General features: G+C 33.2%; 1 protein-coding gene across 1 annotated transcript; it reads right to left on the minus strand.

Moving 5' to 3' along the window:
* Positions 1 to 626: 626 nt before the first annotated feature.
* On the minus strand, positions 627 to 11,571 carry LOC149898454 (uncharacterized). The gene is made up of 14 exons (XM_090115160.1): positions 11,406 to 11,571; positions 10,836 to 10,958; positions 10,352 to 10,423; positions 7,780 to 7,893; positions 6,838 to 6,993; positions 6,294 to 6,485; positions 5,362 to 5,535; positions 4,515 to 4,632; positions 4,248 to 4,383; positions 3,886 to 4,100; positions 3,500 to 3,604; positions 3,292 to 3,389; positions 1,088 to 1,197; positions 627 to 775 (listed from the first exon to the last, which is right to left on the minus strand). Exons 5-14 carry the CDS (start codon positions 6,838 to 6,840, stop codon positions 700 to 702), a joined length of 1,227 nt encoding a protein of 408 aa, XP_089971286.1. The 5' UTR covers positions 6,841 to 6,993; positions 7,780 to 7,893; positions 10,352 to 10,423; positions 10,836 to 10,958; positions 11,406 to 11,571; the 3' UTR covers positions 627 to 699.
* Between the last annotated feature and the right edge of the window lie 6,690 nt (positions 11,572 to 18,261).

An 18,261-nucleotide genomic window follows, 5' to 3' on the forward strand; every position in this document is an offset into this window, starting at 1 on the left:
TGTGTTATTAAATTAATTCATCGTGCAAAACTAATAACTGTGTAGTATTTGACCCGTTTCAGACATTAGCCAACAGGTGGGAGGAATTGAAGAATTTAACATACTTCCATACCTATTTAAATGACGTTTTTCTACTTTTCTAGAGTTAATATTTTTTAAATTTTTGTATAATTATTTTATGTGAATAATCTAAAAATCCCTTAAAAAGCGTTCGAAACAGACATATATTTCTTTTTACTATTATGTTAGCAACTTGAGATTTTTAGTTTACACATTAGATTTCAAATTATTGAAATGGCATGTTTTCTTACAATACCTTATACCTATGACATACAATGGTTAAGGAAATGATATTGCAACAAAGAATGGTGAATTTAAAATTCCAGTTGTATAAAATTAACGATATAGGTCATCTTGGTTTACTAGATTCTATTAGTCCATGCTTTTACTACATATTTTTAAAAATAATTTATAATGAATAATGTTTACAGTGGAGATTATATTAATACGATTAAGTATTAACAATGAAAAGGTAAAGGTAAAATGAAACATATTAATCAGGATTAAAAAATATTCATTCAATAAATTACATAATGTTATTTCGCATCAATTCAAGTAGGTATGTACATCAAAAAAATAATATCGTAATATTTTTCTCAGTTTTAAATGGCATTATCAATAAAAAACCAAGTCAATTTGTTAATTGATTTTATTTCTGGGCGTAGTAGATTGACTTCCCGTTGGAGTAACATTGACGCTGGGACCGGGAAAATACCTGAAAATTAATGTTTTTGCAGATGTTAGATAAAATTAATTAGATAATTTTTCAATTTAAATTAAAATTAAATAGGTACATAGATAATGATAATTTTACTCACTGCAATTCTATAGGTATTTTAATAATAATAATTCCTAATAGCTTTCCTAAATATTTCAAATATAAATATGTATGTAATTTTTAAGACTAAGAATTAGATGGGTTGTGCAATAAATAACATTTTTTTATAAACAAGATAAGTATTTTACAGTTAAATAAAAATATCGACTGTCATTTAATTTAAAAATTAAAACAAACAACAAATATTACGCTTGCACTGCAGTGTGTCTGTCGGCGAGTCGGTCGAACGTCGGCAAGGGATCGAGCTCGCGGCTCGCCAGTGCCAAGTGTGGAGCGCACGCCGACACTGCTGACTTGCGCTACAGTTATTTATTTATGTTATTATGAATAGGATACAGTTTTTGACGTGACAACGTCTTATAATTCGATAGAGCCGGCTGCACGCACGAAAAAACATGACTCATGCGGCGTTACCTCGCTCTGAGGCGTTCCATGTAAGGCTTGAAGTGCAAGCGAGAGCGCGGAACGAGCGACAAAGAAGCACAATCGGACGTTGTCACGTTCAACTATCGTCAATAAACCGACTTTAAGTTATAAACAGACGTTCGAATTTGGTACGGACCGCACCGTGACCTTGGTGCGCTCCGGACCATATTCGATCATGTGTACAGTGGTCCGCCGGACATAATTATTATTATTGACGGTACGGTTGGTTCGATGGTTTTTTCATCCGAACTTGGTGCGGACCGTACCAAATTCGCGCGTGTGGACGGGCGATCGCACCGGACAGCGCATTAGTCATAGACTATATACTTATTACAGCTTTAGTCATAGTTCTACCGCCAAACAAAACGGACGTCGGTCGATCGTTATCAATGGCGATGGCGTCGGATGACGTGGCTAATACCCATGCTAATACTGAAAAAAGATTAATAATATAAATTTTAGAACTCTACAAAGATTTATGATATAACTGCATATGTCTGAATGAATCCCTGTCTTTTAAATATAATTTTGCCCATTCTTTTCTCTTCGTTTTCTTCTTTTCAATGGTTGTAACTTGTACTTGTACTTGTACCAAAAGAAGCCTTGAACTGAGGTCTACATGTGAAAAAAATACAACATTCTAACCACGAATTTATTACGAGAAATAGATTTTCAAGGAATTCGGTTTGACTTTTAATGAGATTACTATGATCAATGCTCGAAATATTCACAAAAAAAGGAGATTAATTTGTATTAATTTGATATTATTGAATTGTCTTATAAATCTAAGATATTTTTTTTTGTTCAGTTAATTTATTACATATAAAGATTATGTACCTACATATAATAATATATTGAAATATCGACTATAACTAACGACTAAAACATAAACAAAAACTTGGTAATAGATAGATGATATATATAATTTTGTTTACTAGGGACAACCCTGACATTCTTTGAAAATCTATATCTCGTAATAACTTCGTGGCTAGAATGTGGTATTTTTGTCACATGTAGAACTCAGTTCAAGGTTTCTTTTGGTACTAAACAGAGCTTCTACAAACGCCTGCATATAATATAAAAAAAATAAAAACGAAAATCAGTAAAAATTTTGTAATTTTTACTGATTTTCGTTTTTATTTTTTTTATAAATTTTCGATATTGTCGATAGAGGCGAAAGTATTGTTACTTTCGCCTCTATCGACAATATCGAAAATTTCAAAAAGGGATAATTTGCGCCTTTAATCACTTCATATATTAGCAACGTAATAAATTATCTAGTCACTAGTGTATCTATTTTTTATACGAATTTATTTAGCTCAGTCGGCCGCGAAAATTCCAATATTTTAAATGTTTTTTTAAAAATCGTAAATTTAATCATAATTTTTAAACAAAGAATATTTTCTTTGTGCGGCAATGCCTGGACGGATAGCCGAAACCAATTGAATATTGAAACTGTAAAGGCGAAGCTGCAAATTAATTAAATGTAATTTTAAATTATCGTGCAAAGATTTTTATACATTCGCTTTAGAAAATGAAGAGCTATTAAAAGCTGTTTCTTCCAACAGCAAATATAAATGCCAAAAATAAATTTTCTCTATTTAACATTGCTGTTTTAATTATCTCCCGTAAAAAATAACTAAAACTCGTATTTTTGATGCTGTTAACCCTTAAATCCTGGCATCTTAAATACTGGCAACCCTAGGTGCGGTGCGGTCGTGTGGCGAGTCGATCGCACCGCACGAGTACGGTGGTCCGGTCGCACCAGTTCGAACGTCTGTTTATAATTTAACAGACAACCAATTTTTCATTAATCTTTAATCAGTAGGCATTGGTGCTATATCATATTATGCAAAGACAGTCCCGTAAAATGTAGTAGCGGTAGATATTAATACAGCCATAGAATTCTGATAGGTGGCATGAAAATATTTGAATTATAATATTTTAAAAATATATTAAAAACTCACTGCTTCAACAGTAGACTCCATTTCAAATAACTTCTTATTCAAATCGTGTTTCAATCCTTGCATTAAAACGAAATTCTTCTCCAGAATGTTTTCTAAACCTGAAAATTCATTTACCAAAATACATATATATGCCGGTTACTAAATAAGTATGAAGAATGATTCTAAACACAATAATTTATAATAGGTAATATGTATTCAAAAATAATACCTGCGTTTTTGATCAGCTCATCCAAGTCATATGTTTGTGTGAACGGTATCGTTGGTACTTGCAGCGAAGGCGAAGCGGGCGAATCGCGAAGCGAAGGCGTTCGAGCTATTTTGTTCAAGACATTAATTACTTATCTTATTGTAATATTATACAGTTTGTTTCATATCTATAATTTCATTCAATTAAATAAAACGTTAACGTAATTGTAATGTGACGGCTACTTAGACTCGAATACAATTTGTAAACCTACTTTTACCATGGTCATGCGGCTCTGCCTTGTCTTGCGGCTAAATAAAGGGCTATATAAAGGGCTGCTCATACGGCATAAGCTGCACATGCAGCAGGTGCTGATGGCTACTGAAGTTCGATTAACATTTGTTACCTACTTGCAAACTCATGCGTCTCTGGCTTCTGCCTGTCATGCGGATCATCGATAAAGGGCTGTACATGCGGCACAAGCTGTACATGCGGCACATGCTGTTCATGCGGCACAAGCTGTTCTTGCGGCATGTGTGAAGATGTACGGGTGTTGGATTCGCGCAAGCGCAATATGTATACACTGTCGCTACACGTAAATAGTACTTCGGTTCTTTCGTATGACCTGGAATTAAATTAAGATGAATTTATAAATTACGCTTTTAAGAGTTTGAGTTTGAGTTTGACATATTTTATTTCGGAAAAAATTCTTTATTTCTCAATTCTCAATTAACTAACATAAATAATTTAAAAATATGAAGTAACTACGAACGCATTCTGATCCGAATCGTCATCATGCTCAGGTTGCAGAATAAGCCCTCCAGTCGACCCTTCATACACACTAGAACCTCTGCGCGATTTATTTGGATCTTCTACTATTCGCTTTTGTACTTTCTTTCTCGGTGGACCTTGTAACAAATGCTTTTCAATCATTATTTATGTGTCAAAATAAATATTATGAAGCATCAAAAATATGAAAAAAGAAATGCAAAAATGTTTTTCGATGCCAAATTTCATAAAAAGTAACTTAAAACTTTACCTAAATGAATACATCTAGTCCCAAACTCAACTTTCTTGCCCAGCACACCTAGAAACGGGAACTTGATTTTAATCTTCTGCAGCAAACATTCTTCGTAAATGTCCCAAATGTAAATACTCTGTGGAAAAATTTCGACAGATCAACATCACTATAGTGCCACAAACTTAACTGACCCGGTGACGGTGTCGCTGATGTCGATTTTAGTCAAGAAGCTTATATCTAATACACTGGAGATTTTAGTATGAACATTAACTTGTAACAAGAAAATATGACCTTGAATGACGCCTGTATGTTTTTTTATCCCTTTCACACCAACTTGCCAAGTTAGGTACTAGGAAAGCTAGTAATTATTATATTCCCGTTCGTGTTAATAGTAGTGTATATTTTAACAATTTTTTTGACGTGACAACGTCTTATAATTCGATAGAGCCGGCTGCACGCACGAAAAAACATGACTCATGCGGCGTTACCTCGCTCTGAGGCGTTCCATGTAAGGCTTGAAGTGCAAGCGAGAGCGCGGAACGAGCGACAAAGAAGCACATTCGGACGTTGTCACTCAGTAAACGACACGTCAGTAAACCGACTTTACAGATAAGTAACCAATTTTTTTTTTAAATCTATACTAATATTATAAAGCTGAAGAGTTTGTTTGTTTGTTTGAACGCGCTAATCTCGGGAACTACTGGTCCGATTTGAAAAATTATTTCGGTGTTAGATAGCCCATTTATCGAAGAAGGTTATAGGCTATAAGTATATCATCACGCTACGGCCAACAGGAGTGGAGCTACGGGGGTGAAACCGCGCGGAGCAGCTAGTAATCTATATTTATGTGTCAGAGTATACTTACACAATCCACGCAGTATCCAATGACGATATGTTCGCTCTCCAAAACGCGCACGTCCACGAGCGCGGTGTCGGCGCGCAGCTCGGCGTGCGCGCGCTGCGCCGCCGCGTGCAGCCGCACCGAGCTGTGCGCGCCGCACGCTGTCAGCTGGCGCGTCGCGTGGAAACACGTCACACCCTGTGCAATAAATAAATAAATCTTCTATATATTATAAAGGCGAAAGTTTGTAAGTATGGATGTATGGATGTTTGTAACTCTTTCACGTAAAAACTACTGAATAGATTTGAATGAAACTTTACCACAATATAGCTTATACATCAGAATAACACATAGGATAGGTTTTATCCCGGAAATACCACGGGAACGGGAACTATGCGGGTTTTCCTTTGAAAACGCGGGCGAAGCCGCGGGCGGAAATCTAGTAAATAAATAAATATTTCAGGACAATTTTCACACACGGCACGATCTGATCCCATATTAAGCTTTCGCTTGTGTAATGGAAACCTGATAAACGTACATTTATTATATATAATTTTTTAAATAAATACTTGTATATAGATAATTATAACGATAGATAACGCCCAGACACAGAGCAAACATCTATATTCATCACACAAATATTTGCCCCGTGTGGGAATCGAACCCACGACCTCTGGCTTGGAAGGCAGGGCCACTACCAACCAAACCAACCCATCAGTCAATACTGTGAGCGATGAGTTGTGTCGCAAAATAGAAAAAATAAAAAACTTTAGATACGTTAAAATAGAGACAAACAGAGAAACACACGCACGCCGCACAGCTTACAACTATAGCAAAAAGTGTCATTACAATTACTTTTGATAATCATTTTTTCGTAGCCCAATTTCGCGACGCGGTATAAGGAACTTCGTTCCAACAGAAAATAATACAATATTTGTTTCAAACTAATCCCTCACCCGATGCACACCAATAACGTAATCATCCAGCGTGCCAGCCACATACTTCATGCGCAGCGACGTTGCCGCGTCTCGCGAGCAGGACAGCACGAGCGCGCCGTCCCGCTCGCACATCACACGCCGCACGCTTCGCCCGTGCGCGCGCCACGAGCGAAGCGAGACGTACGTACTGTGGGGAGGGGTGCTCAACTCCTGGTAATAAGTAAATGATCATAGTTATATTTAATGTATTTTAAAATGATAGTTTAAATAGTTGGTTGGTTTTTATCACAAAACCCCCCTAAACTTTTGGTCCTTTGAGCCGGATCTATGGCTCTAATCTATATACGTATATTATTTAGTATATTTTTACGAAATATTTTATAGTAACTTTTTTATAAGAAAATAGACCTACCATACCAGCACATTCAACAAAATAAACATCAACATTACATTCTGTTAACACACTTTTCATCACTAAGCAATGTTCTACGAGAATCTTTAAGTATTATTATTTTGCTCAGTGTTAAATTGTACATAATACATATTATACATTTATACCTACCATCCAAAAATAATAATTAATAGTGTCGGGTGTCTTAACATGCAGCAATGACACCCTTGGTTGCAGAAACCGTATACATGTGATGTCACCCCGCTCCGTTCCTAGATACAGCTCGGGGTATGCGCACGCGCCGCCTGCTCGACTGTAGGCTAGACACTGCCAGATATATAGATAAATATAGATAGATAAATTAGGGATATTTGAAATAAAAATGGTTAGTGAAAATATATGTGTGGTTTTATTTATTCTTAATCCTATGTTAGATGTATAATTCTAAGCAAAAGAAAGAAAGAGAAGGATTTCTTTTAAAAATAAGTGAATACAAGATTTTAGATTTGATTACATTTTAATAAGGCCAAAAATGCTCATGCCTGCATGATATAGGTTGGATTAAACCTCAATCCAAGCAGTGCCGTCTTTAGGATCAACGAGGCTATGGGCCAAGGTACTGGCTGGGGCCTATGTAAGGGATGGAAAATCCTTAAATTTTAACTTTATCATTTTTCAGTTTACAATAACGCAATAGGCTAAATCGTAACCCCGTCTCTTAACACCCCATCATCTTGTTTCTATTTTACCAAGTGTGTGATTTGATATTTTTCTTATTATGTTATAAAATTTGTTGTTGTATATCGAAAATTTTCAGAATTGTGGGGCCCCTGCCTACCTCGGGGCCTCGGGCCAGGGCCCTGCGGGCCCTGCCTTAAAGACGGCACTGAATCCAAGACTTCATTACGCATGGCATTCTAGTCTAAAATTAACATTAACACTTAATTTTATTCCACTATACCATTATTTGACTATCTATAAACGGTGTCTGATTTTGATAAAAAAAAAATAATAAAAAAAACTTCACTTCCAGTAAGGTGGTTTTCATTGGTTTGCATTTCAACTACTTATAAAATAATAATTATAGACATAAAAATACATTTATTTACTCACTGTAGGTATGTTAGGTAATCCAGTGATACAGTACAGAGGTGTATGTGTGATCGTCGACACATCGTAAATGGTGAGACTGCGGTCGGAGGCGGAGTAAACTATGCTAGATGAATCCTGTAGAAAATATGATTATTATGCATTTTTTCAAATACTTTGATTGGCGAAAAAGTGAAAAAATATAAGCAATAACATTAACCAATTCGTTTGTCGGCATATTTTAAGTACATAATTCAAGGTGTGTTAAGTAACTTTATTTTGTCTGTATATCTTTCTGTCTATACCACAGACATAGATAGACTACGCAAGTACCGCGATCTGTATGAAAACCAAGCGTGTCATATTTTTTGTACTGACCTTGAAGCGTTATGACGTCACGAGCGCTTTTTAGTGATGGTAATTTCATTTTACGCTAAATCGATTAGGACGCCACTCGCGCGGCGATTCTAGTATCGTCCTATCCCATCGAAGTAAATCGAAAGAAATCAGATCAAACTAGATCTATTTCTAAGAGGTAGTCAAATAAATGAATCGTAATCGATTACTAAATCGATTCAAGACAGAAAAATGATAATTACCATAGACAGAGGAATGATAAAATAAAGTTATAAACCTTTTAATATTCTAACAAGTAAACTAATGTGTTTTAGCTTTTTCTTACATATGCCCATTGAGTTACCATGTACTACGTACTAGAGTCGAGGCCATCGAAAGAAAGTAATGAAACTGTCAATCAATCAATCTTTATGTCCCGTTGCATCGATCCATTTTTCTTTTATGTTCGGGTTACTTGGAAAACTGAAAAAACAAACATAGTCTAAACAATAAGGAGTTTTCTTAAAAAACTCCCAAGATGACACTTTAACTAATGGCGTCCATGTCATAATATTTATTTTTAGTACCTTTGTATTAAAATACTTAAAAGTTCTAGGTCAAGTCGTATTAAATGACAAAAAAAATCTATGCCTTTTTTTCTGAAAAATTGCTCCTTCAAATTATCATTTTTCTGTTCGATTATAAAATCGATTAGAATCGAGAACTGTTGCATCAAATGAACATCACTAACCACAAAATTGGACAGAAAAATGAGAACAGAAAAATGAGAAGACGCTATTCATTGCTTGTTATCATACAACGCGATCTTTACCGTGCCAAGTAAAAGCCGCAATGTATTCCGAATCATTTCGTATGATTTGGTATCCGTGTTTGTCACGATCGTTTTCCACAGATATTCTTTATTTGATTTTAAAATAAATAGTGCATATTCTGATTAGAAAATTACTTACCGGTGGAAGGAAACATCTCTGCTAACTCGGCCACTCACAGCTGTGGAGTTTCTACAGTTTATAACGGCGCAATTCGGCATTTTACTTTATTCAGCTTCACGTCTTTCCTTGGCGAACTGCGAGCGCGGACTGAGTGTAGGCCAGCGTCAACTAAGTTTCACAAACTTAGTTTGGACACGGGAAGTACATACACTCGCTTAGTCTATCTTGATACATGTCTGTGGTCTATACCGTTGGTTTATACCTATGTATCTTTGCAAGATGTGGTTTGTTAACAGAAGTGACCATAATAACTGGTACAAAAAATAAAAACCTTGCACCGCTAAAATGACTAAATACAATCAATCAATCACGACAACACCGTCACGCCATGGAATAAGGCGACGATTTTGGTATCTTTGAATCATGCCAAAAAAGTTTCACTTGTGACTTCTAGTCTATCTTTTTCAATATAAGTAAATAATTTTTCGGACATTCTTATTCGCTATCACACATTTCGTGAATGCGAATATACAAAAATTCATAGAGTTTAGAAATTGGAAATTTCGGATATGACTTATTATTAGGTACGCCAATATTTGTATCCAGTCTGCACTCTGCATTTCATAAAATAGTGCGAGTTAGAGGCATGGCAAAAATAAGATGCGTCCTCTATGGCAAATATATTACAACAGGCACCGAAATTATAAATAATAATAATAAAATTTTATAATATTTGTAAATTCTTACGTCTTACAAATCATATTTTACTTTAGTCTACAAAAAAATGTAGAGATACAATTCTCTTCCATATTTTGATGATAGGAACTACATACATCCTTAAACTCTTAAGTATGTATAATATATTATTATGTATACCTAACACATAATAGATATACATATACTAGTCATAGGGAGATCATAAAATATATAGAGAGATTATAAATATTTTCTTTTCTTTTATTGTTAGAAAACACAATATTTAACTCAGTGACGCCATCTCTGAAAAATATGTTGAAATTGACTCTATCTAGTAGAGCCAAGACTCAAGAGTACCTAGAGCTCAACATAAATAGCTTTTATACGCCATCTGTGTGACTTCTTTTAAACTCTATAATATTTTTGACTCTACAATTGGCAATGCATATATAATGTAGAGACAATATACCTAGTGCCTTCCAGTTGGTCCTTTTTTCATTCCATTCCTTGCCTTTCCATTTTTTATTTCTGACAATTTGAAGGCGGCTTAAATTTTCGTTTAAAAAATATTCTATTGAAATTATTATAATTTATAGAGTATAGAGACTCACATGCAAGTAGACAGCATCAGTGATCCAACAGTTTCGCACCCGACGCCGCACGCCCGTACGGTGGTAGAATATCTATAGAATATATTATGTAGAATATTGACACATAATGAAAAATAATCACATTCATACAATATTACATTATAAGTATCCCACTAACAATGTAATATTGTATTGAAACCAATCATTATTCCTAGAATGTCGAATGTATCATTAGTTGCATTTTTCAGCCAAAGCCACGTGCCAAATTTTATTGATGAACTTATTTTATTAATTAATATATAGTTACATATTTATTAATCAATAATTAATCAAGCTGATATTTTTATCCAGGAATAAAATTATTAATTTTTTTCGTAAGTTGTCCTTTTTTCATGCGCAAGTGAAGAAAAACTGTTTATTAACTGTTTTATATAATCGACATTTTTTTATCGCAGTGGTGTTTTGGTAAGTAATTAAATAAAGAATAATAGCTAGAACAAATTACCTCATAGGCCTTAATAAGTTTAAAGTCGTGTGTATAGAGCGCGACTCGACCGCCGCGCGACACTCCCACGTAAGAAAATGAGTCTTCCCTTTCTATCGCCACGAGGGTTACTAGTGTCTCGCGCTAGAAATTCAAATAATAATTATAAATATTGCATTTACCTTATTATTAAGTATTATTGTCGTATAGTTAATATTGTAAACGCGAAAGTTTGTAAAAATGTATGGATGATTGTTACTCCTTCACAGAAAATTAGCACACATATAGGCTACCATGTGTGCCATATGATGCAGGTGAAGCCGCGGGCTCCAACTAATTAACCTGATAAATGTAGATTTAGAATGTTCATTAGATAAAAAAAAATAAAAAAAACGCTGCACTCATAAAATTATTGTATTATCACCGATCCTTGATTGTACAAACTTTGAATTAAATTTAAAAATAAGTTATTTCCATATTCGTTCCACGAGCCTGTCAAGTATACGGTACAACCACAGACTAATAATAGGTAATATACTACGGTACAACCCAAGTTCAACCACGGTACATTAGTCATTACGCAGTACGCACCTTACAATGCTCCAGTTTGACAATACCGCCATCTAGCGGCGAGTGCCAAGTGTCCGCGCGGGACGCGGTCGCACGCGCGCCGCCCGCGACCAGACGCGCGACAAGCTGTGACCACGACACGCGGCCTGTTTGGAATCTGTCGAGTGTACGGTAGAGGGTGCGAGCGTGTGGGGTGTACTTGTGACTGCCTGGAAGAGGTAGACGAAAGAACATTGATAACAGTGACAACAGAACAGCTGCAGCGTAACAAGTAGATATAGCATTGGACTTAGAAAATGACTTGTTTTTTGGATTTAGAAACTATATTATACTTAGCTATATTTCACCAAAGAATAGTCTTTGGTGAAATATATCGTAGGACTTGCCTGAACATTAAGCCTTATGAAGGAACGTCATTACATAGACAAATATCATTATGTTCAAAACATGCAAAAATAGATTTATAACACGATGAATTCTTATTTATAACGATGTGCCGTGTCTTCCATATCTCTATCGTAGCTGTACTGCAAGCTATATCAAGCAACTATTCTGAATTCTCTCAATAACCTGTTGGATCTATATTTTTAGATTCAACTGAACCTTTATAGCCTTAAAAATACAAATCTTGTCGAATTAAAAGTTAAGACTAACCCATAATGCTATCCACGGCGGCTACAAATCCGCTCTCATTCATGTACACTTGCTCCTCGCTGGTCTGCGCGCGCGCAGGGAACTCTATCCCCTCTTCAGCTGCCGCCACTCGCATCACTTCCTCTACTTTTCTGAAAATTTTATGTCAGAAACTTAACATGATTTGCAACTAAAACATATTCTGGCTTTTCATTTTCTTTGTTTGAAACCAGATCGAAATTTTACCAAATTTTTACATGAAATAAAAAAATACTGTAACTATGTACATATATGTTTTAATAAAAAATATTACATTGTTAGAAGAAAACTTTTTAATTGTTCATAAGTAAAATTAAATTTAACTATCTGTAAAAATCTATAAAGAAATAATAGGAGAAACATAATATGTATTATGCTGATTAAATAAATGATTAATAATAATAGCTTAGATACTTGTCGAGGTTTCTCGCTCGCTTTTCTTTAGCTTTTTTGAAACATTTTCTCAGTTTACTGAGCACTGACGGCGTCAACTTTTTCAGTAATTCTTGTGATAAATTGTCGTCATCGTCACTGTAAGTGGTAAGAAATGAAATATTTTTAAATCTTTTACATTTTGTGAAATGATTTGTTTAAAATAATCTATGAAGCAAAATAAGCAAGAATCTACCAAATTGATTCAGAAGATTTTTTAATAATGGTTCCATTCGTCATATTCGTATTCGTATACTTATTTTAATTAACTGAAGCTGTTTCATTTAAATCAACTAAATATTTAAAATAAATAAATTATAAATTATTACAGGCCTACCTGGATTGACTTTCTTCAGAAGCACTTTTAATGGAACAGCTTCTCTCGAATATTTCATTAACATCCTCATTAAATGATTTATGGGAGCTTAAAGACATTTTTGTTTCACTTATAATATAAGTGATTAGTGATTAGATTAATATTATTAATGTAATGAGTTACTTCTTACTGCTTTCCTGAACACAATTTTGTTTAGTCAATATTTATTAACAGACGGTTTGGTTTCAGCGCCATCTTTGGACAATATATGTACAATTTTTGTTTCACAAAACAGCCTCTAGATGTCGCTTAATTCAATATGTTATGTGTCACATTTTAATTTACTGCCATCTATTGTTGAGTTTTAAAACTAATACAAACCAAAAAGAAGTATTACTTTCTGCCGCTAGATGGCGACGCTAGTAACAATTAAAAAAAATGAGTTTGATAAAAGATTAGTCAGTATAAATATTAACAGCCGGTTTGGTTTTAGCAAAATCTTTGGACAATTTATAGAAACAATTTTTGTTTCACAAAACAGCCTCTAGATATCGTTTAATTCATTATGTTGTGCCACATTTTAATTTAACGCCATCTATTGTTGAGTTATAAAACTAATACAAACTAAAAGAAGTATTACTTTCTGCCGCTAGATGGCGACGCTAGTAACAATTCTAAAATTATTCAGAGATCTTTTGCCTTTTATCCTTTTATATCCAAATTTGAGTTAGTAAAAGCTGAAAAGCATGGTAAAAGGAAGCACTTTAATTAATTGTAGTAATTAATATGATAACAATACAGAGAACTCAAAAATTTTGATCATGCATTACTGGATGTACCGATGTAGGTACGTAGTTTGTTATTTGATATTTTTCAATTTATATCATGAAGCTAATCGACAAGAAACAAAACAACATGAATAATTACCTAGATTTAGACGAACACTGCTTCAATAAACCAAATAATTATTTTGAAACTATAAAAAGTTGTGACTTTGTGTCTAGCTATAGGAATTACTAGCAGTTACCCACAGCCTTGCTCGCGTTGTCTAAAGAATATCATAAGGGAATGAGATGTTCACCGCGACAAACAGTGGCTTACATCAATTTTTTAATAATTATTGATGTAAAAGACAAAACAAACGAAACACACCTTCATATATTTTATTCTATTAGTTATCTTTTCGTAAACGAGGAGCTGCTTACAAGCGTCACAGTGTCCACTCATAACGGCGGCCGAGCGCAGACTAAAATATTTCATTACAAATTTTTGTGCAATAAATCAAGATGAGCCGGTAAAATAACCCTTATTTCAATCCAATAAGTATCACGCGTTACAACTAAATATGAGGAAAAATAAGGTTTCATTTTCATTTTTTTCTCAGCCTATTTGTAACATTTTGATAGTTTTATCTAGTACCTTTTTGAGTTAGACATGTCTACCTACTTAAAATATTTTTAAATAAATCAATTTGTTTTATTAAATACAAGAAAAATGTTCGTTTATTCAGCACGATATTGTCAATTTTGGGTGAAGAGGCAACGGAAATTATTTTTTTCAATATTATAAACCAAAATTTTCGACTTAAAATATAGTACCATTTAAAGATTAAGGAGTAATCTATTTATGGTAATTATTAGTTAAATTTGGTTTTGTACTATTTCGCCGCAAAATGCACCGAAAAACTGCGTATTTTTGTCAGATTCGTAAACGCGTCCTTAAAGTTATAGGGCATTTAACAAATAGGTATTTCACTGATAATTTTCGTGAAAATTTAATAAGTAGATACATACTTAGTTATTTATAATATAACAATATAAGTGACCACCGGGAATCGAACCCGAGGCTTTGCATTATCCACTACAGAATTTAATTTCATAAAAATTTTAAAGTTTACACTAGTTAACATTTTACAAGATGAATAAAATTAATCTATGATTTTCAAGGCTTTTATTCTGAAAATTTTCTATCTTAGTAAATAATATTATGTAAAAGTTCAAGTGAAAATCTTAGTCTTTAACACTATACCTAAAACTTCCTAATTAAGTATTGGAAAGAAATTAAACAAGTCAGAGCTTTCTTTTTTAAAATGTATTAGACATTAGTACCTACTACCTTATAGGTATTAACTTGACAAAGCCCGAAACTTCACTCACGTGTAAACAGGGTAATAACTGTTAAGGCAAATGACATTACATAAATTAATCTATTATTAATCTATCACTTTACAAAATTTCATGCAGATCGGTTCAGCTGTTTATGTGAAATTTTAACAAAATTTATGAAAACTTTCTCGTTTATTATATTTATAGGAGGGATGTAAAATAAAACACAATTTATTAATGAACATTGTCTATTGTATAATATTATGTACTTAATTAAACGTATACTACGATGACTTTACACACACATTCACATTTTCAACACATTTGCAAGATTTACCGATTCCAAAAATGAGGGTATGTCTATTGCTTATCTATATTGGCACAATTTATATTATTTTTTGAAAATAAATTAATTCATGCCAAAAAAAGAAATGAATGTAAAAACATCATGCTGTCTCATTCTTACATATTGAAGATTGTATAGTTTTATCTCATTTACTCTAATGAAAAGAGCTGTTCTTTATAATTGCTTTCTGATTTGGCAAAAAAAAAAACAAATAAAACAGTTGTAACTTGTAAACAATTAATTTGTGTCGATTTTGGAACATAATTGATAACAATAACTTAAAATAATACAATTAATATTGCTATAAATTTAATATTAAACAATGGATCTATTTTTCAAAATAATCTCATCAGAATCTAAAAATAAAAAATAGGAACTTTCAACCACTTTACTAAATCAAAACCAATGTGGCTGGTATTCCAATATACAAACTTATTATACTTACATTAATTAATAAGAAATAACTTTACATTTAACATAAAAAGTAAATAATATTAGGTATTTGTATACCTACATATGTATAACATATTGATGTTATAATGTGTGTGTAATTTATGCAAGAAATACTTGAAATAAATTGATAGAAATAATAACATTAATAAACATTTATAAAAAAAAATATTAAAAATAAGCTAAAGCGTAAGGTAAGTTCAATTTTTATAAAACCTTGTAGGTATCTGGCAATGATAAAACGTGGATAATCAGACATCTGCTTTTTTATATAGGAAAATTCTAATACTAATAAATATTTTTTTATTATATGACTGACAGTCTAAAGATAATTAACTCTGCAAACAGCAAATAGAAAAAATTACTTAAATGGTTGCCTTTATCCACGTTTGTTTGAATCTGTTCTTGATTACTCTATTTATGTAGAGCTTATAAATTTTAGACAGACCACATTTTTTATTAATTGATTTCAATACCTATGGTTTAACTGACGACAAAATAATGTGAATTAGTAAGTTAATGAACATTTATTGAACTATAAAATGGAGTTTTTCACAATTATTTCAATTAATCTATTACAGATAATTGTTTCAAAATATTCTACAATCGGATGAATAGATTAAAATAAAGACAGGATTTATTACAAAAATGCGATTTCTTCCAAACAACGTTTAAGGAAACAATTTTATAGTTAGTTTTAATAGAGTTTTTTATTTGTTTGTCTGTCTATACATCCGATTGTGAAAAGGAACGATTACAGTAATATGCTACCTTGGAATGCGTTATTTAATACTACGTTTTTATCTATACATAATACGACTATCTTGTATTAAAAAAAACCGAATAATTTAATTTTTTTGTTCAATATACCAGGTTAGTGTTTACTTAGATACCTATAACTTAAGCGTTAACCAACTTTCTTTCAATGTTGATTACATATTTATATTTGTATGTGTATCTAACTGTAAAATATGTATTAGACAAAAAAAAACAAGATAATATCTATATTATGTATAGACGATCAGGCGCAACAACAACCGCCAAATTATCTTAATAAATATCTTAAAATAACTATATCTATGTTATTGTACGAATGCGTATACATGTATTATTATAGCTCACAATTTGTTTATATTAATAACACTCAACCATGGTGTTTTGGCAATCCTTTCCGTAGATACGAAGGGACACACATGTGTGCCGACAATTATATCGTCTTTAAAACACTTAACTTACACGTAACTTGCTTTTTGTTTGTTCGTCCACATATCTAAAACTACTGAACTATTTTGATTGAGATTTAAAACCATCAGTCTCTCGCCTATGTCTTCGTATAAAACGTTTCCAAGAATTTCTACTTGTATAGGAAAATGCAAAATATCAGATAAGAAACTCAAACTTCTTCAAATAATATTTTACATTGCTTTAATCGAAGCGTTATACAAAGCATAATATAAAAATCCAAATCTTTCATTATTTATCTTTTCCGCACAAATAGTTCAACGCAGCCGAACTACCACATGATTTGGCGCAGTATAAAAGTTCCTTTGAGTTCCTTTGATGCATTTCCGATACCATTTTGAAATCCGAACAGAACATTCTAGAACATGAAATGTTCAGTAGTATTGGAATTATTAGAAGTTTCGAACCACTGTCTTTATATCGAATAGTCTGAAAACGTCGTTTATTTTTTATTTTTTCTTCATTATCATTATTTGAGTTTCTCATTTGTTTGTTTTTAAATTACACAAGGATTCGCGTTACTGTCTTAGTTTCGCTCTGTGAAAATTTCGAAGAATCAATTAACTAGAAATTAGAATGTTCTGAAAGCTGCTATTTTTACTCCATCACGCTGTAAGGGCTGTAATATGATTCGAGTGTATAGGATGTTTGCACGACACGCTTTTTTTTCAGTGACATTCTGTTGTGGATAGTACCTATTGCTTTTTTTGTAGCTAGCTTTGCTCGTGTTTTGGCTGCAGCTTGTAGTTGAGCTAAAGGTGTTCAAGACAGCTCGTAGCTACATTTAGGATAGTACACAGCTGCAGCTCATGTGTTGATGGCGTTGCTGCTTACGTTGTAGCTTGTAGTTAAGTTAGTTGGTTTTTAGCCAGTTAAGCTAAAGCTAGTACACAGGTCTGTGCGTATCGTATTTGAACTAATGATTTTCAAGTTTCAGCTCGTCAAGCTGCAGCTAGTACATAGGGCTATGTACCAGCTGCAGCTTGCTTGCTAGTGTTGTTTCCGCTTACGTTGTAACTTCTAGTTAAGCTATTTTTATTCAGCTCGTCAAGCTGCAGCTAGAACACAGCTATGTGTGTTATAGGTGAGTTGCTGTGGTGTCGCCGGCGTTGTTTCTTCTTTAGCTGCAGTTAGTTATAAGTAACTACTAGTTATAGGTAACTAGCTAGTTTATAGGTAAGTTGCAGCTTGCATTAAGCTACATTGCTAGTACACAGGTCAGTGCGCGTTGTAGTTGAGAGCAGCTTGTAACTTGCTCTTGCATTAGCAGCTCCTAGTTAAGCTAGCTAGTTGTATTCAGCTAGGATAGTGCGG

This window comes from Colias eurytheme, chromosome 22, assembly GCF_061535395.1.
Source record: "Colias eurytheme isolate Ceu_HAF_F1 chromosome 22, ilColEury1 Martin Lab GWU primary, whole genome shotgun sequence".
Lineage (NCBI taxonomy): Eukaryota > Metazoa > Arthropoda > Insecta > Lepidoptera > Pieridae > Colias > Colias eurytheme.

Bases quoted from the DNA above. Each gene is read 5' to 3' on its own strand.
- LOC149898454 (XM_090115160.1), bottom strand. The intron at 3,605-3,885 runs GTAGGTAACAAA...TGAACAAAATAG, and splicing joins AGAGACGCATGAGTTTGCAA to CTCGAACGCCTTCGCTTCGC. The intron at 3,390-3,499 runs GTATTATTTTTG...ATGAATTTTCAG, and splicing joins TGAGCTGATCAAAAACGCAG to GTTTAGAAAACATTCTGGAG.